Here is a 24474-nt window from a genome sequence, read left to right on the forward strand (position 1 = left end):
TGTGATGGGAAACCCAGAGGCCCTGTAGTCACTGGGACAGTTCCTTTTCCTCCCTGCCACTCTCAGTAGCAGGATGCCAAAGGGGCCTCTGTCAGGCATTGAGGACCCAGTCGAGCCGGTTGGAGTCAGCAGGAACCCTAATGGGACCTGAATCTAACTGAGGAGACAAGTTAAGCTGCTCGCGGTGGTTAGTCAAGCAAACTGAGCATGTGAACTCCCAAGGGTGTAGAGAGATCCCGTCAGCATCCTCCCGGGGGCTGCATCCGAGGACAGGCACACCAGCCCACGGGATGCAGCGTGCTGCTGAAGAGCGCTCTGCCCTAAGTCACCTAACCTGCTGGCATGAGTCTGGCATGGGTAAAGGGAAGTTTTGCTTTTCTTGGGACACGGATGTATGAAGGGGTGCTGTAGTATAACTGTTCACATCTCTTCTCGAAGAAGCTTGCTGACTGTGGTTCCATCATAAATGTTTTGGTTTTTTTTCCTTTTCTCTGGCTATGTTATGGACCACTAAAGCTAGCATTCAAAAAAAAAAAAGTAAAAATATTTTTACTATGTCCTTTGATATTGTAGTGTTGCCCCTATTCTTACAACTTCCCCTCTTGCACTTCATATTTCTGTCCAGTACCTGCTGCGTTTCCAGCATACAAATTTTCAAGGACTGCAGAGACTCATCCAGCTTTGGTTTGGGGATGCTGGAAGGAGGTGGTTTGGTTACACACAGAGCTTCCTGCAGAGGTAAAATTAAACAACAGGTAAATACGAAGTCACCTAACTCCTCCGAACGGCTTTGTCGCTTCTCTTTGTTTCTTTGCATGGCGATCACACCTTCTCGCCTGCTAGGGCGGACTGCTGCTGACCGGAATAGGTAGGATGAGTCTGCCTCCGAAGATGGGACTTCTCGTGGGACCAGCGCATCCTCCCTTGGGTTCAGCAAAGTGACGCAGCGTGGGATGGGGTAACTGGCTCTGCATGGAGGCCTGCCAAGTGGGGGGCACCTCTCCTCACCCCTACCCGTCTCCACAGCTGCCGGGACCCTCGGTGCCCCGCTGTGAAGCCTGACCCATCCCCAGGCACCCTCCCAGGCCGGTGGTGCTGGCAGCCAGGCCCCTGCCCTCTGCCATTTCTCCCCGAGGCTGCGCGCCCATTCCCGCGGGGCACTGAGGGACCCCACTCGGGGTGGGAGACAAGGCCCGGGGCACTGAGGGACCCCACTCGGGGGCGGGAGACAAGGCCCGGGGCACTGAGGGACCCCACTCGGGGCGGGAGACAAGGCCCGGGGGGACACGCTGAGCTCCGGGCCGGGGCCGGGGCCTGTCCCGGGCCGTCGGGCGGCAGTGGCGGGCCCGGGGCGCGGGGCGGCGCCCGAGGAACGCGGCGGCCGCTGCCTCACGGCCTGGGCTCCCTCAACCGGGGTCGGGGTCGGGGGGCCGGGTGGTGCCGGGGGCCGGCTCCTGTCAGGATACCGCCGGAGACCGAGCTTCCCGCTCGGGGACCGACGGCCGGCTGCGAAACGGGAGGAACCCGCAAGGCCCACGCAGGCCGGACCGCCGGGAGGTCGGTAGTTGGGTGAGGGGAGCCCGAGGGAGGCTGCGGGCGTCAGGGGCTGGCTTGAATCCCGTAATATACAAATATAAAAAGTGTAGGACGGGGTCCCGGGGGCAGCAGGGCTGGTTGCTGCATGGGAGGCGGTACGCCCAAACTACATTGGGGACAAAGCTGCTGCGCCTTAGCCTCTGGGAATCCTCAGCACGGGATGCTCTAGGTGTGAAATGTTGATATTGGTTCAAAAAAACCTTCCAACGAGTCGGTTTATGGAAGACGAGCCCCGTTCAATGCAATATACCTCTGGGATGGGATGTCCCAGGGGCACGGACAGTTGAAATCCACGGGGCTGTAGCTGAGGCAGCGTCGGCTGTGCCTGCTCTGTGCCTGTGGGTTCCTTCAGCGCCGTGCACGGGGCACCGCTGGAGGTGGACAAGCCTTGGGTACCACTCCGTGAAGCAGTTTTTCTTTCATTGCCGAGCTGCCTCCTCTCGGGGCGAGCACCCATCCTGCAGAACCTCTGCAGGTGTCAGAGCAGCGTTGCCGAGTATTTCCCCATGCTGCTCCCGGGAAATCAAATGTACTGAATTTTTAATGACATCTGCCCGCTGTTGCAACCACTTGCCCACTGTCCAGCTCCACCTCCACCTCCACACCCCCTCGGGTAGCTGAATATTAGCAGTGGGCTGCCGCCTGTTCACGGTCGGGCCCCTTTTGCCCTTGCCGTGGACCTTCAGCCCAGCTGCAGCTGGCGCAGCAGCTGCGCCCACGGCTTGGTGAGACAGCGCAGGGGTACAGGGTGCCTCTTGCACGGCACCTTCCCGGCACAGCACGCACTGCGACAGCCCTGACCGCTGCACCGGCGCTGGGCTTTGTCATGGAGGGGAGCGGAGGAAAGGGTGAATCTGGTACCAGCAAGGTGCCGTTGGTCAGGAGGGACGGGGTGGAGGAGGCAATGGGATGGTGGAGAAATGAATGGGGAGGACTTTGTTTCCCCATGGATGATTGCACTCCTTGCACCCAAACAACATTTCATAAAGTGAACCCACCTCAGAGTAGTTCCCACTCCTCCTTTGCTGGCATTGTGTCCCTGCAGCTCATTTTTTGGGAGCACGCTCCAGCCCATGGCCATACTGCATTCTCACGCTGCCAGTCAACCAGGTACTGAATTTGACTCTGCAAGGAGGAGACTGTAGTTGTTAGAGTAAGATCCGGCTAGCAACCCTCGCGTTGGAAATCTGTTGTTCTACCGCAGAGACGTAATGAGCAAAAATTGTATTTATGCTTTCTGGTAGACTGCAGGGGCAGCTGAATATGGGCTATTGAAGAGCATAGCTGTGGTATTTTAAAATTCTGCTTTATTTTTATTCCTGGAAATATCAGCCTCACATTTTTATTTTAAATCTCATAAATAGATTTATACCAATCTTTATTTTTCTTTCTCCAATCACTGCTGTTCTCAGTATGCAATGAGATAATTGGATATGGCATGTGCTAGAAGCCTTAAGTCTCAAGCCACCACATGGAAAATACCGCTGAATACTTTAGCAGCAGCAGCAGAGCATTCAGTGTAGGAAAAATTAGTTTGCATTAGCCACAGAAAGTACTCCACCTCTTTCCTACGACCAGCTGACAAATAGCCTGAGCTGTCTGATGATCGGGGCCACAGTGACTGATTCCCACAGCCACATTCCCCACCCTTGTAGAAAATGAAGCTTTGAATGTGGCTTGCTCTCTCGCCAAGGCGTTTCAGGCTGGAAGGGTTGCACTGAGGCAGCCCATCCCTGCTGGGTGCAGGCTTTGGGGTCACCCTCCCCTCCGCACTGTTCTCAGACCCAAGTGCATTCAAAAGAGCTCTGGCTATTGGGACGGAGATCCCTGAGCAAAAACGTGCGCTGTAGGAAGCCAGGTATTTTTCTCTCCTTGATGCATAACTTTTGGGGGATGAGAACGAGGAGGCTTTTTGCCCTCTTCTGAGGCATCCACGCTTACCCACTGCTGGAAATAAGGTCTGTGGTGCAGTTTGTTGTTGTTCCTGGTGGTGGTATCGAAATCTTTCTTGTCTGGCTTGTGGGCTGCGCTCCTATATTTAGGGTTAAATTGCTCGCTGTGTGTGTGAAGGAAGCCTGGGGAGCCGGCCTGGCTTTTGTCTGTAGCGTCTGCTGAAGCGGATCCTGAGCTCTCTGCATTTGCAGGACCAGCGACACTGGCAATGCGCCTGTCCTCTCCTCTGGCACACGTAGCTACTGCTGGGGTCAGGGAGGGTTTTCTGCCTATACGGTCTTTCTACGGGTAATGCAGACTTTCTGCTGATGGTCTTTTTAGTCAGATGTGAACAGAGGCTCCTATAATCCCTCTGTTAAAGTGCTAACAAGATGTACTTTGGGGAGCTTCCATTCTTGGGATGGTCAAGAAGGACATGGCAGTCACCGGAGGGGCTGCGTTAAGGCAGGTGAGGCACCTGGGGCTAGCTGGACAATATTAGCATTGCCAGCTTTGATCGCATTTCTTGCAGGTGTTGCAGTACATTGTGTTTTCTTTTTAAAGCCCCAGCTCCGAGTCATGCTTTTGCATAAGGCTCACAGCTTGTAATAAGAAAAACAAGGAAACCTTCCCAGCCTACCTGGCTGAAGGGAAAATTTGGCAATAGGACTGCTCAAAGGGGCTATGCCAGAAAGGCAATAAAGAGAGCCCCAAGTACGGGTGTGGTTTTTGAACATCTAAATCCAAACTCACGCTTAGGAAATGCCCTGAGGCTGGGGGTGCGGACACGGGGCCTTCCTCTGGAGTGGACGTGCCCCTGGCCAGTCCCAGCCCAGCCTGGCTGCCAGCACTGGCATTCAGCTAGCCACGTCCTGCAGCAGGGGATGAGTGGCAGGGTTTGCTGTGGGAGCAGTTGCGTATGATTTTGCTTAACATGTGCACTGAAAATAATAGAGAGGGTACAAACCATTGCTTTCCAATCTGCTTCAACACAAACCACTTTGAGATCCAAAGCAGAATTACTGCTGAAAAATATAGGGCTAGCATGCTAAGGGAAAGCTCTACAGCCTTGATGCTTATTTTATCCTGTTTTCAGAATAAACAGGAGAGGGTAGGAGCTTTTGCAGGCTGCCTTTCCCAAGGACATTGCCAGAGCATCAGCTAAACTTTCAGACAACCCAGCACCTTTAAGGTTAACAAGCTTTAAAGACTCCCCAAAGCTGCTACCCCAGACTGCTGCTACCACCACTCTGGCCCTGCCTCGTCGATGCCATCCTGCAGGCTCAGAGCTGCCTCTCTAGCTCCAGGGAGGTGCCACAAGGCTCCAAGTATAATTTCTTCCCATGTAGAGGATGCATGGATAAAACACAGAGCCCCGTGAGGCACAATGACAGCAGGGACAGCTGCTTCAGCGGTGACATCCCAGGTGTGGAGTGTGAGGTGGTTTCTGGTGTCCCTAAGCCACTCTCCTCTGCCCAAGAGCAGGGGCCAGAAAGGGTTCCTGGTGGCTCAGGTGTTTACCTGGCTGCAGCTGGTAGCAGGTCCAGGTGGAGGGTGCTACAAAGGAGAGCAATCAAGGCACAGGAAATTAGCTCTCCTGTGAGGAGACGAGCCAGGGAAAGGAGAAGGTCTCTGCAGATGCTCTGGGAGAAGTTACCAGCAGGTTCCAGTGTCATGGTGCTGTGGATGAGCTCCGCAGGAGAGAAGTAAGGAGAGCCCTGCTGGGGCGGTGGGGTAGGACTTGCTTGCCTCTCGGTCTTGCTCACATGTTGTTTGCTGTAGGAGTCATAAGCAGTTGTTGGGATGGGGTCTGGAAACTGCTTCTTCCTTCCCCCTTGCCTGGTGTGTCCTAGTGGTGAAGCTGCTGACTCTTCCCTGGGACGTGCTGGTGTAAGGAATAACTTGGAAGGATTGCAGGCAGCAATGGTATGGGTGAGGGCAGCACCAACTCAGCAGGACCTTGATAAGAGTCTCCTGTGATCACTACATCGTTAAGCTAGGGCTTGTTTTACCTCTGACTGTCCTTATTTTATCTCTTGTCTGTGGTTCTCCTCTTGCATGGAGTTTGGGGCTCTCCTGGGAGAATGGCTCTGCAGTCCTAGTTTCTTGGGCTGCAGAGGACCTTGGCCTCACATGTATTAACTGTCCAAAAGAGTGTCCTCTCCGAGGGTACATGTGCTGCGGCCACTGAGTCCAACCTCCCCGTGGCAGCCCTGTCAGCGTGAGGGTGGCAGCTGGGGGCCGTGGCGGTGGGACTCCTGCGGGGACCGACCTGGTGGCCGTGCCACTTGGTGCGAGTGGGTGGGAGACACTGGGGGACTTCTCCAGGGGACTCTCGGACCCGCTCCATTCAAAGCAGGTGCCCAAACTGAGACTGTGGCCAGGGTCTGGCAAAACCTCAGCTCTGAGGATGGGATCTCAGCTGCCTGGCGCAAAGCGCTAACGAGATCTGAACTCCCAGGGTTGTTTTTGGGACTTCAGTGAGTTAATGTTGTATGAGTCAGTGTCGCTGTGTCTCCAGTATCTCACACCTGCCAGAACTTTATCGGCTCTCCCTCAGGACTCTATGCTTTTCTCTTCTTCCCTTTCCACTCTTTATGGGAGGTAGGTGGTGTTCAAAGGTCACTAGCCTGCTTGGAGGCTGGATACTTTTGCTTTCTTGCGCTTGTAGTGAGGCCTCTCCTTGCCTTCAGGCTTCCCGTCGCCTCACCACCCCGTGACAGCGGCACCGTGTGTGACCCAGAGCACAGCCGGCTGCGGGCATCTTGCATGTGCCGTGGCCACAGCAGCCCTGGCAGGACCTGACTGGTGGTGTGGGGTCCTCTCTGGCTCTCATGGAGCGTTTGGGGGTCACAATATACTACGTTGGTATCCTGAGTGCTGGCTGGGCTCTCCAAAAAGGTGTCCTGCCTGAAAGCGGTTTGGTGCTGCCTTGTGCAGCGCCGGGCTTGCCTGTGAACTGGTAGAGGTGTCCCCACTGGCAGCTCCTCTTCCTTGGGCTTGGCTCGGTCCTGTGGCAGTGTGTGGCTCACTTCAGGAAAGACACAGCAGGAACAAACCTGCGAGCGAGCCTGGGCACTCGCCTCCAACAAGAGGAGGTGGGTGGAGAAGGCGGCTGCTCTGTTGGCCTGAATTTGGCCAGAGGTAACACCCGTAGCTACTTCTAAGCTCATACAAGCTCCAAAACTGGACTGGATGCGGTCCTGGTGATGTGAGAGGCAGGACCTGTGTGCTCAGCTTCCTCAGGCATTGCGTTTCCCTGCTATGTAGCTCGACCAGGGAAGGTTTTTTAACCAGGATTTCAGGAGCTGCTGTATCCTCACCAGCAGGAGCTCTCCCGGGACCACCACAGTGACTGTGCAGGTAGCTTACTTCTCTTCCTCTGCCCCGTGTAACTGCGCATTTTTATGTTTTTGTTATTCATCAATTCTTCCGCCTTTTGTCTGTACGCCACGGGAGCTGAGCTCGTGACTTGCAGCTGGGATTGCAAAGGTTGTGATGTTTTGATGTGCCCAAATTTATGGGACTGAGGTAGAAGGGTTTAACACAAACCTGCTTGTGCTGAAAAACTGTAGGCCTATTGCTTGTGTTCCATGTTCCTAAAGTGGCTGTTGTGAGTTGCTTGCAGTCGTACAGTGTCCACTTCAGCATGTCCATCATAAGTCCTCTCTTCTTGTTCACATGGGCAAACAAAAGAGCTGATGCTGATGAATGTGCAGGTATAGCTTCTTGTGTTCAGGCATCACAGTCTCATCCTGCCCCTTGCTGTTGCAAATGCTGCACCAAATTTAGCAGGTAAACCGGATTCTGGTAAGGAAACAGAAGTCAGGCTATGAAGAAGTCTAGAAGTCTGACTATGGATGGCTTTTACCTCCCTTCAAATTGCCCATTCCCCACATCACAGCTGCTGGTCTGGTCGCTGGTACGGGCAGTTTCAGAGTCTTCATGAACCAAAGGAAGAGGAGAGGTAAAGAGTGCAGAGGGTACATCACTGCAGTGTCTTGACTGATCTAAGGGACTTGCTACCAAGAGGGGTTTCTCTGCTCTCATGGCATTAGGTAGCCAGCAGTAGCAAAAGATACTGCTGTAACTTCCAGCTGGTCCGTGTCCGTGGTGAACCTACAACAGCTTTCCACAAAGAGGCATTCCAAGAGGCGTTGTAAAACCTTTCTTCTGGATGGGGACTGGGAATACAGCAGATGGGGCACGTGTCTTTCCGTAAGACATCATCAGTGGGGGCTGTCCAGAGGTACGATGTCCTTTATGGCCCCTTGCATTCACTGGAGGCAGGCTGGGCGGCGGCTCTCGGGCTGCCTGGTGCCTTCCCAACACCCAGTTTGTAGTCTCCCTGGGTCGAGCCCTGTGCCATCTCTGTGAGGCATCCCCGTTTAGGTACTGCAGTATTGAACTGCCTCTTGTGAATTTTGTCCTGTCTCTGTTGGGAAGTGCTTCCCGCAAGTTGGACACCGCAAAATAACTTGTTAGATCTGGCTGCCTAAGCTTGGTTGTGTTACAATGCACTGAGCATTGGCATCTTAGGCAGTGGCTAGCCGTTCTTCACAGATTCAGCCTTGCCCACAGATCCAGCGGGAGCAGCATGGGCTCCTCCTCCAGCTCCTTTCTAAGTACTGCATGGATGAGCGTGTGAATCCACCCACACTGAGCCACCTACCCCACAGAGGGCTTGGGAAGCGGGTTAAAAGAAAAGGAGCACGGACACCTGGATCTCAAATGCAGATGTAACTCACCACGCACATGTAATTTGCGCTGTGTTGGGAACATCGGCGCTGCCTGGCCAAAGCATGTAGGGCTGGAGGTATTTGGAGGCCTGTGGCTAAAGCATAAAGGAGGACTGCTTGGTAGTGCACTGGCTGTCCTGCAAAACGCTCATGTTTCTGAATCTGCTTGTGCGCTTAACCTGGAGCTTGTGTTACTCAAAATGCCAGCTCAGAGCATGTAGTGGGCAGAGTCTGTGTGTGTTCATGCTCAGAAAGAGGTGGAGGAGGCTCGTGCTGCTATAACCCAAACATCTGAAGCGAGGGAGGATGTATCATCTTCTGTCTCTTGGATCTTCAAAGCTTCTGGTGTGGCTTCCAAAGCTTTTTATAGTAGTGGGTTGGCTTTGTTGTTGTTGTGTTGTTTTTATTTTTGTTTAGAAGAGGGAAGGAACTGATTAGTAAAGTCCAGAGGAAAATGAGAGGGAAAAACCACTCCTTCTGCTGCTTGCCTTTAAGTGAGCTGCTGGGCAGTGACTCATCCCAGCCAGGACAGTAATTTCATGTAGCAGAAAGAGGGCAAGAGGGGACATGTGTTGGAGGAGATACTTGCAAGCATGAAGCTGGAGGTGCTGGAGGAACATGGGGGTGATAACTCAGCTTAGCTGTGGTTCCCCAGGGTAATGAGCAGAGATACAACTTCAAGCCTGCAAGTCTGCAGATAAGATGTGCAAATCTCATGCTGCTGGAGTTTGATATCTAGGGATGTTTTCCCCCATTGTTTCTCTCAAAGCTGATGCTAAAGACTTGTTCCTGATAGCTGGAGCACTGCAATTCTCTTCTTTTGTTGTTGAATTTGGGCCCTGGTGTTTGAACTGTTAGTAGTGACATCTGGATGCCTGGTCACTGGACCATTTAAGCATTTCAGCAGGATTTCTGAGGCTGATCTCCAAGTCATGAGAGACATGTCATGTACTGAGCAAACAAGAGGTGAATTTGGAGCCTGGCATCATGTTATTCAAGTATTGAGTTTGGGACTCCTCCTCCAAATGCTTTGTCTAAGCAATCTCAAACTCTTGGCTGTGGGGAAGAGGGATCATCTCTCTCTCTCTCTTTTCTTTTCTTTTTGTGTTTGTTTGTTGTGTTGTTTTTTTAAAAAATCTGAGATCTTTGGTAAAAACACTGGTGGAGGGGAGCGTTGTCATGAAGTAAGGGGGCAGACTAAATCATCTCATGAAGATGCTCTTGCAGCCCAAGAGTTCAGTGAGGGATGCACAGTGGAGCATGCAGGTGCATTTTACTGGTGGCTCCAGCGCTCTCTGTGCAGCCCCATGGCGTTCCTGCCAGCACTGTGGGGAGGCCGCAGGTTACACCCGAAACGAACGGCCCTCCGTGCCTTCGCAACCACGGGCCTTAGTCCCAAGTACCGGTCTATTCAAACGCTGCAGTGCCCCATCCCTCAGCCGCATTCGGTCTCCTTGCCCCCGGGGGCACGCTGGGACACGCTCGCTTCTAAATGTCACCAAAGAGTATTTTGATGCGGCTTTGGGACGGTTATTGTTCGGACGCATTGCCAACCTTATGCGAGGCCATGGGCATCTTGCCACTTATTAAAGATGAATTCAAACCAAGGAAACCGAATGCAGCTGTACGCCCCCCCAGCCTCCCCAGAGATACTTGCATGAATTCAAGAAGGCTCAGATTTTATCTTAGATATTTTTTTTGTCTCCTTTTATATACACAAAATTAAAAGGGGCAAATGCATTGCAAGATAAAACCTGGTTTGATAAAAATGGATGTAAGAAAAAAGAATTGTAGGCAATGTTTCCCCTCACTCGCGCCCTTCAATTAGATCACCCTGTGCCCTCCTTTGTACGGTATGTGGCTTGCATTTTTGTCTGGCTGGGGCTATGGTTAATGTCGTTGCTCAAACGCCAAGTTGGTTTTGTGGAAGGCCGCGGTACCTTTGGCGTTCCTGCGCTCTGGGCCCGTCTGCTCCTCTGTGAGCAGGCGCTGCTGCCTCTTCCTCCGGTTGAAGGGGCTTGCAAGCCCATCAGCTTGCAACTGCTTGTCCACAGCAGGAGCCGAAAGCCTTTCCCAATAACCACTTCATTCTGCCTGTGCCTTGCATTCTGCAGAGGTTTGGAAAAGTGCTTCATAAAATGGAATCGCAATTTAATAACAAATTAAACATTTTTGTGAACCTTCCAATGCTAATTATGGTTTTCCTAGCCTGGCTAAAACCAAGAGCAGCCTCTCTTTGTGGTGTGGTTGCTGCCAAGGCATGAAGCCACATGTGGAAATTAAATATGTAGTTTTCAAACGTCAGCATAGGACAAGGCTTTGTTTAAGAGTGGGCCAAAGGCGCTGGCTGGTATAATTACTGCTTTTTTTTTTTTTAACCCTGTGATGAGATGCAGGACTGTTAAGCAATTGTGGATCACATTGCTTCCTTGGGCTCTGCTGATGCGATACTCCTAGGTGGTGGAGGAGATGAACGGCTTGTCTGCAGAGGGTGCAGAGGGCTATGAACTGTAGTGTGAATTTACAGCGTGCCAGCCACGTGCTTGGTCTGGGGCAGCTCTCGGAGCGTGGTAAGCTGCCCTGCACAAAGGCATTCCCTGCAGGCGAGCAGCTCCTGTGTCGTACGCTCTGCTCTGCCCCATTGCACACTGCCTTCCCTTGCGTGGAAAGCCGCGTGCTGCAAGTGAACCAGGGACAGATTGGCAGAGGCTGAAAGAAGGTGTGTGGGACCAGCGCTGCAGAGCTTCATGTTAGAGCCGACTAAGTATGGTGTAGGGATCAGGGTTGAAAAAACAAGTGAAAAACCTCCATAGCGGTTGTAGGTTCTTCAAAATCAGGTCCTTGAGCAATCAGTTTCCTGGGCCGTGGCAAAAATGAGAGTTGGGGCTCTAAACCATTTGCCTGGACTCCCTTACTAGACTAGGGAGGCAGAGGTACTTGCTGAAAGTGGATCTATCCTGTTAAACCTTTTCCCTTGGCTGCAAGGGAACCGACAACTGGAGTCGATAAATTCAATCTGTAATGATAAATCCACAGCAATTTAAATGTGAGTACCAAACTGTACTTTTGGGCCAAATTTTGGACTTGTACCCCGAAGGCTATTGTCAGATTCCAGATATGTCTAGATTTCTCCTGCTACCATTGTGTAGGTCTATGTGTACATATCTGTGTATTTTACCCTAGACAAGTACTTGCTGCTATTAGGACTTGGGGACTGGTCTGGCAGAGTCCCACTGTCCCTGCCCCAGCTCCAGATCTGCTGAATGTCCTACAAGCCAGAGGATTCACTTGTGCGGGGGAGAGACGTGAGCTCAAATCCTTTGTCTTTAAACTAGATCCAAATTTTCTGCTTTCTGGGAGGGTGCTTGGCCCATGGGTTAGAGGATGTGTGAGTAGGGTGCCAGGGGGTGAGGGGTGCTTGTAGTGTGGAATCAGCTTCCACCCTTCCGTAAGGTGCTCGGGGTACCTTGGCATGAATACCAGACCCCAGGTCTCCCAGGCAGCAGCTGCGCTGGTCAGGCTTCACGTCGTTGACTCCTTGGCCAACTTGACACTGAACCAGGATGCTCAATACTGTAGTATTCATGAGACCAAGTTCTCATGTGTTTTGCTGTGGTTTCAATAATGGGTAGGCTTTTTGAGGAGGAGGTGGAGGCTCCTAGCTACTGTGCTAAAATGATTTGCTCAGCTCATCTGCAGGGCAAGGAAGAAGGCAGAATAAATCTGAGAGGGGCATCTGAAGGCCAGTCCAACAGGTAGCCAGGGTTTGTGGTGCCTTGCATCGCTGTGTGGAGGAATGTCTCTTTCCTACAGCTAGCCAGGGGATGGTGGAAGGCAAGACATAGCTGAGCACTGGCTGAACTGTCACAGGAGAAAGTGGGGCCCAGTGGAGGAGAATGAGAGCCCAGCAGTGAAAGTTAAGATCTTGACTGGCACCAAGGCATGCTGATTGTAGATAGGAGAGAGGATCCGCTATACTGAGCGGCGTTCCCTCTGAAACAGCGACCCAGTGACCTGGCTGGGCAGGCAGGAGGTAGGGCAGGGTTGAGAGTGCTCTTGCTTCAATGCATCAAGAGACCAGCTGAGCTCTGGGTTATGCACTCATGGGCTTCACTGAATTTTATTTTTTCTCCTGATTTATATAGTTTTTTACTCTTACTTGCTTGTGCTTCTGCCCTCCTAGAGAGCAAAGCTGTATTAGCAAATAGACTACCTGGGCACTTAAAAACGACCACCATTTTCCTGGTGATTGTCACCTCCTGTCTCAGTTTTTTAGAACACTTTCAAATATCACTTACTTTCTTTCTCCAAGTGTTGGTATGTGTGTTTCAGCTGTACAGTGTCAAGATGATGAGGACTGGTTTATTGGGATAGGCTTTAGTCAACAAATGAAACCTTAAAGTCAGCTCTGTGAATATCTGTCACACCCGCTTTTCTAACATAGCTGTTATCTGAAAGCACAGAAGATCAGAAAACTAAAAAAAGTTACAGCAGAGAAGTATAGAGCCTTGCACATGCTGTTTTCCTTGCTCCTCAGGACATCAGTTATGTGTCTGAAGATCCTTGCCTCTCCTTTAGCAGGTCTGAGTGAATCTTTGGGCAGAAGACAATCCATTTCACCCTTACAACTCTTACCCTTCTTTCCTTCAGTGCATCACATCTGACATTGGGATTGAGCAATCGTGTCTCTATAACCCAGGAAGTTCTAAAATGGAAAGTTCTTAGAGCAAAATGTTAACTTTGCTGCCCTGCATACTCTGTACACTTCATTGTGCAGGTCAAACAGTGAGTGATACGCTATGCTGACAAGGAAAACAGGAATAGGGAATGCTGCCTATGCACAATTTGGCAGAGTTGATGTTAATGTAGAAACTTAAACTTTTGGTATTTGCTGATGTATGAGGGGTGTATTTCTCAGCTTTAAGTATTGCTGCTTTTCCCCTACCACACAGATTGTAAACAAAGATCAAGTTTTGAAGAGCAGCTCCAGAAAATAAAGTGCAGTTCATGACAAGTTACATTTCTGCATAAAACTTAGGAAATGCCAAATCCTTAAAAACATTTAAACTAAATACTATAAGTATTTTTAATATTTTTATTTTATTTAGTTTTAAAGATGCTGGTGGAATCGGCTATCCCTCCCTTGACACTTAACCTCTCTTCTAGCTGTAATCCATGGCCTGCTTCAGTAGCCTAGCTGTCAGGAGACTAAGGTGAGCTTGAAGCTGTCTGCTCCTGCGTTTCATTTACCAGGCTAACATTCCTTGTTGTGACACCTTCACGCCTGAGATTGCTTTAGTGACCATTCAGCTTCATAAGGTCCTGTCTCCAGCTTCTTTTTCTACCTATCTGTTACTGCTGGAATCGGGTAAAGGTAAGGCATTTTTACCCTTGTGACATTATTTAGGAAAAGAAGTAGTATTACAGCTCTCCAATGGCAACACTAATGTTCTGAGCACCAGAGCACTGCATGCAACACAGCAGCTGTTATATATTCAAGGGTGAAATTCCAATAATAGTATGCTATATAATCTCTGGATAAATATTTATGCTTGTGAAGGTTAAGCGACTTGGAGTACTATAAACTCCAGCCTTATGGGCAGGCCACCACAATTCCAGCCTTCTTACAGTGACCTACCACTGACCTCTCTCCCAGTCTAGAGGCAGAGTGATTGCTGGAGGTAAAAATGCAGACTGGATCCTCAGGCCACTGATAAGCAATAATGTAGTGCATAAAACACCTCAGATGATGTTATTTGAACCCAACTGTTCATCTCAGAACTGCTTCTCTTATCTAACATTGCTTAAATTTCTTTGAAACTTCTCCCAGTGTAACTTCATTCATAAACCCTACATCATGTTGTCTCAATGTTTGTGTAAGAGGGTGAAAGCCTCTCAAAGATCACAAGCATCATATCACACACTGGTGGTTTGGTGTTTTATTCAGGTGATGGATGGGAAATGTGCTGTTATCCTTTTCTAATGTGCAGGTGCATCTTCAAGGCTGGGATGTGGTTAACTTGCTTCAGAAAAGCAAGTGAAACAACAGGCCAGGCTACTACTAAAACAGTTGTACAAGTTAGGTCCCATTAGGATCTGTAGTTCAGGGCCTTTCAGTGCTCATGGAGCAAAAAAAGCCCCCCAAATAGGCAAAGCTATAGTCTGAGTGAACTCAGCAGAGTTGGGATTTAATCTGAGTGTGTTTTCAAAATGTTGTATAATCCCTCATTTGCTTCCTCAACCACATTCCAGAGGGATAACAGAATAGCCGTACTCCTTTTTCTCCATCTCACTAGTGTTGTTACTTCCTACCTAAAACCAGAGAACAGAACTCCATGCAGTGCCGCTGATGAGTTCCTTTACACTCCAACCTGTTGATAATCCTTCAGGAATGACCCCATCTGTGCTGGACAGAAGAGCAAGCCACGATGACGTGTCTCATCTTAATCTAAGCTGGGAGGAGGCACTTCACTTGCTGCTTTGAAGCACTGGAATGGTATTTAGACTCCTGTCTTCTCCTGAGAAGGCAGAAAGCACCCTTGGCCTTTCTAAAGTGTGCCATCCTCAATCAGGGCTCTGTTGACTTAGTTCTACTTGCCCAAAGGAAACGCATCACCAAAACCATGTCTTGAAGTAGCTTTCCTAAAAAAAGCCTGATTTATTTCTATGCTATTCCACCATTCTATGGTAACTGTTGTTGATACTTGCTATTATCTTTGGAGCAAGAACATTATCAGTAGGTTTATGGCTTACTAATGCCATGTTGAAGATTGTTTATTTTATCTGGCAGTTGATATCTAAAAGAATGGCTTTAGGACAACAATATACATTTCAGTCTGAGGAACTCATTAATAATACTTTAATCCACAGGAGTCTTAGGTTTTATTTTGCTTTACTCGGCACTGGGAAACTTTTTTTCTTGACTTGTCCTCTCTGAACTTGCCGAGCACGAGTTCCAAATCCCAGAGACTGCATTGACTCTGTTAAGTACTTCTGGTCAGGAGAGATGCACAGCATCACCAACAGTTTAGCATCACCTCCTAAAAGCAGGAAAAAGACAAAACATAACTTATTTACCTCATTATTTTCAGGAAATTATACACTGGTAATGTATTGATCTACACAACAACAACAAGCACAGGCTACCATTGCTTTTATGAAACAGAAGACTGCCCGTGAAGAGGGCTGTTGAAAACAGACGGCTCCTCAAGGGAAGTCTATATCTAACAATAAGGTATTTGCCCCTGTAGAATAAATGTCTCACAATTTGTAATGTAGATTTTTTTTCCCCTTACAGTTTCATCCAGTAGTCAGCACATATGTTATGGGACTGGGCACTTCATTAAGTTTTGTCAAATGTTTGTAAATTTGGGGTAATGGCAAAATGGCTTATCTGTGTGTCAATAAAGCGAAACAGACTTAGAAGTTCACAGAGAACAATTAAACAAACAAGGAAATTGCCACTTTGAAGAGTGTCACCCAAGACATACACCAGGCATGGTTAAAACCAGGCTAGGTGCCCATACACCATAGCTCCTAAACTCACTTCTTTCTTTGGCTTTCCATTTTCACAGCAGGGACCCCAGCACTAAGTGAAATTCAAGATTCAAGCAAAAATTAATAGTCTTTCAGAAGCTCTCAAGAACTGTTACCTTAGTTGCTGTCAATGCCTTGAACTGGAGACTGAAAGCATAAGAGATGATGCTTTCTGGCTGAAGAAAAATGGACTAAGGTACTGTATGGATGGACACAAATCTGAGATTACTGCAGGAATTACACTTGCTTTAAAACTCTTTCTGCATAGATGAGGAGCTAGAGAAGAGAAGGTAACCAAAATACAAAAAGAAGTTGTAGCACAGTACCATGCATATCTTCTGTCTCCCTCCTTTGTCTTACTGTTATATGGCACAATGTTAGGGAATGTGCACATATGTGACTATAGCCTGTAGTAATAAAGATTTAAGCTTAACTGGTAAACTGTACCTGACAGAAAACACCAATGAAATGCAGTTATTACCATTTACACAATCCTGTTAGAGATGATGTGATTTTTACAAGTGTATTGCTAAACTGAACCTTGGAAACAGGAAGCTTTAGCCAAATTCAGGATGAGGTCAGAACTCTCACTGTGTGCTCATGCTTCTCCAAAGCCAGAGTCTTTCAATAGGGGCCCACGTACAAGGGAGGAATTCAAGATCATCCTCTAGTTTTACACAACAAAGGAGCAGAAAGATTGGGAAAAGAAATCTATACTGTTAAACAAAGTCAGAATAATCCCTTACCTACGGAGTCCTGAAGCAGATGCGTAAGTTTGCTGTTTCGATACGGTACATGAGATCGCTGTTCTGCTATTGCTCCGAGAACGTCTGCTAGGGCAGACAAGCTGCGGTTAATAAATGATGTCTCTCGCAGTGCTGCACCTGTCACTCCAGACATACCTAGCACAGTGAAGAAAAAGGCAGTGGTAAGACTAAGCAAAGCTGTTTCAACTGTAATGTGTGAAAAATTCTGTTGCTGTATCATCTACTTTTGATGCAACATTTTTAAACACAAATTCTGAGCCATGACTTCCAGTCCACCCATGCCAAAAGCAAGATGCAGTGGTTTTTCCCTCTGTATTGCCAATACATTGTTCAGTACTTCTGCTCTTTTGAAGGAAAGTTAAAGAAGGTTCCGTGCCTGCAGATGGTCTGAAGCATCTCATGTTAAAGTTGATCTCTTCAGCTGTACAATGCATCTTGGCTCCATATGTATTAAGAACAGGGAACTGAGAAAGCAGGAACACCATATGATTGGATAAGACAACGCTGCTTTTGAAAACACCAGTCCACAGCATCCCCAGAGGTAAGCCTGTTGTGTTCCACCATTTCTTATAATAGTTAACTGCTCTGTCTGTATCCCTTAGGAGAAAGAGGACTGACACTGATGGCATAAGGTGCAGAAACAAAACCCTACAGCAGCCATAAGTGTGAGGCATTTATGTTTACCCAAGTCTGTAAGGTGCTGTTTTGTGGTACGGTATGCTCTAAGGGTGTTGATAAAGGAAAATGATGCCCTTCTACCATCCACCCAGCACAGTGGTATGTAGCTATGCTGCCCGTGAGCAACACTGGAAAGGTTTGGTCTACACATAACATTGCACCAATTTAAAGAGATGCTGCAAGCTCAACTCTGATCAGTTTGGATGAGTGTGCAGTTAAGAGTAATTAATTCCTCCTGTCCTTACCTCTGCTATTTGGGGAAGAGAAACTTCCTATTAGCATCACATTATTCAAATTCAACCTTTCTTCAGGATAGTGGATGAGGTACAGATGCATCTGCAATCACTTTTAATTACCCAGAGCACATAATCCATGCTGGGCAGAGCTAATGGTAGCCAGGTGATCAGGTGGGGCCAACAGTTTCCTCAACTGCCTACTGTCCCACTTCTAGAGAGGTACAGAGAGGTGAGGGATCTTGTTTTCCCTTTAGGATAGCATTTTCCAAACTGGGAGAACAAGGAAGGTGTTCAAGAGGCCTATGTGAAAAGGCACAGTAATAGCAAAAACCTCAGAATTCTGGACAGTGAGGGCTGGAGAAATGAGACTGTGGGGGAGGATGGGGCTGGAGTGGTAGAGTCTCTTGGCAGAGAAGCACAGAGCAAAACAGTTTGGAAAACCCTGCCACAGGGTGTCAATAATCTGAGACATGATGTATCTCAGGCTAACTTTACTGGGGTCATTGTGTATACAGCCACCCCCAGGCTTCTTTTATAGCAAGTAAAGGTGGACTCCTGAGACAAGGGATATCATCACCCTAAAGCAGAAAACTGCATATAGGTGAGGAGGTACATGTTTAAACTGCTGATTACCTACATTTGGTTAGATGAACTTCCCCAAAGCATTTAGCTGAGCTTTCAAACTGAAACCTAGTTCGCTAAAAAGGGACCACTTGGCTTGTAAATGCTGTTAGATCCAGGATGGCTGCAGAGCTAACCAGGCAGGGTGTTGAAGTGTGCCAGAAGCCTGCTGTACTGCTCCTCACTTCCATTTGTCCATGTTTTAAAACAATTATGAGTTAAAAGCTGCCCTCATTTTTATCAGAGTAGCTGATGGCAGAGGTTAGGCTGCTGCGTGTGCTGGGACATATCTAAGACTGATGTAAGTGAGCACAGCTCTTCTGGCTTCACTGGAGGATCTGGCCCACTGAGCCCCAAACCAAGTAAATGTTTGTCCTGGTTGAACGGAGACAACCAACACACACACTGTTACTCAATTACATGTTTACCAAACAGTTTCCAGCACTCAGAGCAAATGAAAAAAATAATGCATTATATTAGGTTTTTCTGTAGAACAAAAGTTTAACAGTGAGCAACAGCAAGAATTCTTGGCAGTAAAGTAAAAGACTCTTTCATAATACTGGTTCAGTTTTCAAAACATTGTTTCTGGAATGGTACATTTGGCTGTATGGCTTTTCTTGGTAAGAAAGCTTGTCCTTTAGGAAATAATCAAGTTTTTGAAATTATTGTGTGCATAGAGGAGGCAGGAAAAGGAAAATGCTTTGAAGAAACAATGAAAACAATATTATCTTTTCAACACTAACTTCCTCCAAAACTTTTTCCACAATAAGGCAGAAAAACCCACACATGGTGATATCAATTATTACAGTTATCTGTAACATTTAAATAATTTATGCACTTTCAACATTTCTCTACAAAGACATGCTAATTTTCAGAGTAGAAAAACAGGTCTAATAAAACCAGTCTGAACAAATAATATACCTATGATATAGGTAAGTGCCCTGGGCTTATTTCAAGCTTATGCAGTCAGATTTTCAGTTAAACTGTACCAGTGCAAAACTGCAAAAATCAGCCCCCCCAAATTTTGTTTGTGCCAGGATCTGTGGGTTTAAACCACCCTGGTGTGAAAGCAATGCAGCATGTATCCTACATAAAGGGGTAAAGGCAGCTATTGTAACCTAGACGTGGGAGGATCCATGCCCATAGCAGACATGTTTGCCTACCAACACACTCGCTACCAGCCAGGTCCACCAGCTGCAATCTAGTTTTGACTTGCTTCATTTTCTCAGTTGCTTCAATTTGTGCTGGTGAAGAGGCTCTAGAAGAGGAGGTCGATTTATTCTCTCTCATTTTTTGTGGAAAGGTGCAGGGAACCTCTTTATTTAGCCTCTGACTGGTTTGTTCATCTTCCCATGAAGTACCTGGTTAATGGCAAAAAACAAACAAAGAGAGCTTATTACTGCCATGGAAATTGAGAGGGGCATCAGTAGGGGAAGTACAATATCTGCTGGTTTAGGCTATTCTAACAGAAGCAATATACAAGTCAGAACCAATGGCATGGGCAGGCTGAATGACTTTTTCTGTCTTAAGGTGTTGTTCACGCTTCTGTGTGGAAAACAAGAAACAGGAGTCCAGTAAGGACTTTAGAGAGGCTTTTTTTCAAGTTTTAGATTGACTGAAACCAAAGTGAGATTTTGGATGTTTGGGAGCAGTAAGTCCTGAATTGTGTTTCTGTGTATTTGAAACATCACCTGCTGGTCCTCTAGCAAAAAAAAAAAAAGTTCATTATGCCTTCTCTGTTTTGCCCGTTGCTGCTGTTCCTTCTAGACTTCCTTCAGCTCTCATACCCCACTGCTGCATCTCCACGTGATGAGCTATTAGCCTCAACAGCATTATTCCCACTTGTTCAGGTTGGTTACTTACTACTCCTGGTAGTTCTGTAGCTGCACTAGACTGCTTCATATCCTTCCTCTTCCTCAGCAGCAGCATCTGGCTTTCACTCTCTGCTGGGAAGGAAGAGGAAGACAGATTCTTTGGGAAAGCTGCTTGGACGTTAGCTTAGCAGGAGTATATACAAAGGGGCTTTCCCAAAGCAGTTTTGCTTTTTTTCTTCAGTGTTTTTGGTTTTCATCCATCTCTCTCTGAAAGACAGAAAAGAATAAAAGGCACATACTCTGCCACAGGTAATAGAGACAACAGACTCTCTTGGGGACTTAAAAGAGTCTCGTTGCAATAGTACAAAGTTCCCAACTGCAAAACTTGAGTAAGGAACAGACTGAAGTGGGTTGCAGAGCTCCGGACCTCTCCAGCCAGGCTGGTGCTAAAACAAGCTAGCTGTTCACAGTGTAGACAGAGCAGCTGTGTTGGTTTACACAGAATAAATGGCTTCAGGCTATACAATGTAAAAATAAGTGTTCTCACTCCTCTTCAGTTTGAGGCAAGGAAATTAAGTAACTGCTTTCCTCAAACAACAGATAATACTGAAATAAAATGCTAAAAGACCTTAACCAAACCTGAAAAAGTGTTGGCTTGTCAACCCTGGCTCTAGGTGCAGAACTCATCATAGACTTTATAACTTTTTATTTAGTGACTTAGATCTCCAGTGTTGAGATATTGCACCTAGCTTTTAAATCAGGAATTTCTCCTTTTAAAGAAGACAGAATGCACTGTCACACTGCTACAGCAAGATTCCATTTGCAGTGCTGCTCTACCCTCCCCCCCCATATGCACATCTTCATCCATACGCTATGAGTCTGCATTCAACATAAAATTGAAATTTCTTTGGAGTTTTGCTGCCAGACAACATGGCATAGTAGGGTGACTGCAATTAGAAATGGCAAAGGAAAGTCTGAACTAGACAAGATGGCTGGTGCACTAATGGTGCAAACACTGCATTTTGAAAAGTAACATTTGTCTGATTGACAAGAATCTGGAACTGGCTAGACCTAACATCTGGAATGCTGGAGCTGCAACTTGTGAAGTAACGGTGTCTTTTGGCAAGGCCCATAGCTAAGCGAGGGCACTGTTCTGTTTTGCTAATATTATCGGTTTAATTTCTGATAGCAATCTAAGGGAAAAAATGTTAAATATTTTTCACTTTCTAAGACCATGTTGTTGTTGCAGGGTATGAAGGAGATGGACCACAGCACTGGAAGCAGAGAGCCTAATTACAACATGAGCAAAAGAAAACAAAGTTAACCCCCAAAAGCCAAAGTTATTCCTAAAGCAATAAACTGATAAGTCTTGGTGTGGTAATGAAAAGTAGAATTACAGGTTTTGCCATAGTAAATAAGACAACTATGTTGTCTGTTCCTGCAGTGGCCTATTATTAACAGTTCAATGGACTCTAAATTTAATGGACATTGAGTGTATTTGAGTACCTATCTTATTGATGTCTTATCTATCTTATACCTTATCTTATGACTTATTGATAAAATTTCATTAGTTGTTTCATACTGTAAAACTTCAAGAACTCCGAGTCAAGATAGGTAAAGAAAAGTGAAAAGTTTTTATGAAAATGAAAGTTTCAGTAGCGTTCAAACATCAAACTGGTCTGTTATTTAAGAAAGTATGCAGAAGTAAAACAATGGAAGAGAACTGAGGGAATGTATTAAACATTGGAAAAAGGAGAAAAAAACCACTATGAAAATCAGTCCACAGACTGTTTTTCAAAAAAATAACTGGCTCTAGATGTATTTTAGTAACATCCTACTTACCAAAGTTATCTCCAGAGACAATTGTGGTTATGGTCAATGTAACTACCAGATGAGAACGAGAGGAGTGAGCGTGCACCAGTGTTGGGTGCCTGACTCTCAGCTGTAGGCCTTTGTTGACTAGATGCAAAAATTCAGATGCATTTTCAACAGCCCTGGGAAGTAAAGAAACAAGCAGAAGATTTAACCGACTCACAGTAAAAAGCACATGAGAAAGCTGACAACTTAGATGTGAATCTGAGCATTTTTACTCCCCCACTCTTTTAACTCCTTATACTAATCTCAGTTTTGAGCTGCACAAACAACTGTATATAGGCTTTTTCAGGTGGGATATAGTCCAAGATGAAAATTCAAGACTAAAAGTGCTGAAGAAGTGACCTGCCAGCCTTTGCAGGTCTATAGGTACTGTAGCTCAGCTCTACAAGTAACTGAAATTTCTACATCTCCACACTTTGGAAGAAAATATACAGATTTAGACATTCCTGGAATCTCTGGTCTTACGGAAGTGGAGTTGTCCAGTTTATGGTAAGGTAGCTCCTGTTCTTTGGGAGGTACAGAATTAGGGGAAAAAAAAAAAAAAAAAGAAATTTCACTGGGCCTTTGGAAATCATCTTTCACATTTGGAATTAAATCCAAAATCCTTGGAAAAAAGTTCAATTCCACTGTTCAGTGAGCAGGGACTCCAGCACAGTGTCAGAATAGACAAGCTTAAGTTTCTATAGACCACTTTATCTCATACTATCTGTTTTCTTTTCCAGTTAAAGGAAATACTGCAGATATGACCAATCAAAGGGAAAAAAACCTAACACAAGGTGAAATAACCTGATTAGGTAAAGAAAAAAACCCACTATGATTTCCCTCAGGTTTGCAATGCTTAAAACAAATGAGGTAAGATTGCCTACCCTTTCCTTTCACTGCATTGCCTTCTTCAATAATCACTTAAGTTACATCACCTAAATATTAGTTTCTAGATGGGGGCATAAGTTATTATGACTGCGTATCACTGTCTGGTTACTGAATGCCCTGTAACACCAGAACCATTAATAACTCTCCTGACAGGCTACGGGCTTGGTTCCACATCACTGCAGTCAGCAAAAGCAAGCATGCGCTAAAAGACAAGGCCTTCATGACTTAGATTTGGCTGATTGCAGTGAAAATCACACTGGGCACAAACTTATTTTCTGCTAAAGAAAAGCCATACTTGAAGAGTTTAGAGACAAAAGAGCTATATCCAACTAAACCAATTTCCTTTGAAAATAAAGCAAGGGCATCTGAGGAACAGAAAAACACTTAGCCACACCATGCTTATAGACACTTAGGAGAAGCAGCCACCTAAAAGCAGTTCCCTGTGTAACCAGGGCTGCAGAAGCTAAATGCTCACTATAGACTTCACCTGTCAATCCCGAGCCGCACATGCTGGCCTCCCCTGTAATATCTCTGCCTCCGTGCATCCACTGGTGATGTCTCCCTGGTTGTTTGACCTGGCACCCGCACGGAAGCAGAGGCTCTGGGTCCTACTGCCGGAGAAGGCAGAGCCTCGCACTGGGTGATCTGACTATTGCCTTGAGTCCAAGGAGGCAGGTCTTGCCTTCCTGAGTTTTGAACTGCACCTTCCAGTAGCTGCTCAGCCAGGACTGGACAGCCTGAGAGGTAAGCAGCCTTCCCTAGGATGTAGCAATGGGCAATAGGCTTCTGCCAGCTGCTGCTGTGCACTGGCAAGGGGTCAGTGCTACAGGCTGCTGTCTTCTAACTAGTGTTTGCAGAAGAAGGCAGGCCTCGGGGTACGCTGTCAGTGCTGGTCACCTCCTGGGAAACTGCAGTTGACTTTGGAGGTAAACAGCATCCCCAACCCAGTGCTGCAAGCTTGGCACAGTAGCTTCTCAGCAGGGCTGACAGTAATAACTTTTTACTATAATCTCTACGACTTTATCATGCTGTATGTACTGCACGTGCCAGGACCAGATTCTACAAAGAGAAGCCCTGTTGTGGTTAGGTTAAAAATTTGATGCTGAATGTTCTCCAAAGTCAACCAAGCCATAAAAGAAGAAAGAGACTGAGGTTTTTGTGATTCAGTAAGATGTACATGTTAGCAGGAAAGAGACTACTGTACTTTAATGGTTATATGGAGAAGCCAATGAGACCCAGCAGGCCAATATATTCTAGATGAAATATTATCACAAATGAAGATGTGTTTTTATTCAAAGCACCAGCTGTTTACTTTAGATTTCAGGCAGCTGGGTGGCCTCATTCAATGATTCCCTTACTTTGTTTGGGTTTGCTTTTTCTTGTTAACCTTTCTGTGTAATTATTAATATAACCTGTTTATGGAATTGGACTTTTTTTGCTGCTTGCATTGTAATTGAGATATAATCCATGTTCTTAATTATATTTGCATTAGAATTGAGTATGTACCAATTGATTGAGATAAGTGGTTTTTAAGAGGTGCTTAGTTCAAGGTGCCAGGTTCCTTTACCATAGATTAAAATTTACAGAAATAAACACAGCAGCCATTTTATGAACTGTAAGGACAAATGAAACCTTATTGCAGCTTCTCCTTCCTGCTTCTATGGGACAAGTCCACCTACATCTCACCTCTCCCTTCTTCAAAGCCTAGGAAAATAGATGGGTTGCCTACTAACTATGCAAAGCTCCCTTGGGAAGGGGAGTAGGCATTTTTCAGGAATGAAACCAGGCCAGCACATTGGTTACTGAAATA

At 46.8% G+C, this 24474-nt stretch overlaps 1 protein-coding gene and 1 long non-coding RNA gene across 5 annotated transcripts in view; one reads left to right on the forward strand and one right to left on the reverse strand.

The window, feature by feature from the left end:
* The first annotated feature begins 1459 nt into the window (after window positions 1-1459).
* Window positions 1460-21368, forward strand: LOC142038198 (uncharacterized). Of its 2 annotated transcripts, none has more exons than XR_012652537.1 (5): window positions 1460-1557; window positions 15359-15501; window positions 15842-15999; window positions 16924-17111; window positions 21169-21368. It is a non-coding gene; the product is annotated as an uncharacterized LOC142038198 (long non-coding RNA). The 2 variants fall into 2 exon arrangements; XR_012652538.1 differs by lacking the exon at window positions 1460-1557 and adding an exon at window positions 13432-13641.
* The window catches only part of KIF25 (kinesin family member 25), a 43940-nt gene continuing 34413 nt past the window's right edge, over window positions 14948-24474 (reverse strand). For 2 of the 3 annotated variants that reach the window (XM_075043356.1, XM_075043355.1), the window contains 4 exons: window positions 21762-21913; window positions 19269-19466; window positions 16550-16705; window positions 14948-15307 (listed from right to left, as the gene is read on the reverse strand). In XM_075043356.1, the coding sequence (XP_074899457.1) occupies window positions 15150-15307; window positions 16550-16705; window positions 19269-19466; window positions 21762-21913 (664 nt within the window). In that variant the 3' untranslated portion in view covers window positions 14948-15149. Of the gene's footprint in view, window positions 15308-16549; window positions 16706-17008; window positions 17035-19268; window positions 19467-21761; window positions 21914-24474 lie in introns of those variants that run through there. The other variant, XM_075043357.1, reaches the window with a different exon arrangement.

This window comes from Buteo buteo, chromosome 12 (assembly GCF_964188355.1).
Source record: "Buteo buteo chromosome 12, bButBut1.hap1.1, whole genome shotgun sequence".
Classification (NCBI taxonomy): domain Eukaryota; kingdom Metazoa; phylum Chordata; class Aves; order Accipitriformes; family Accipitridae; genus Buteo; species Buteo buteo.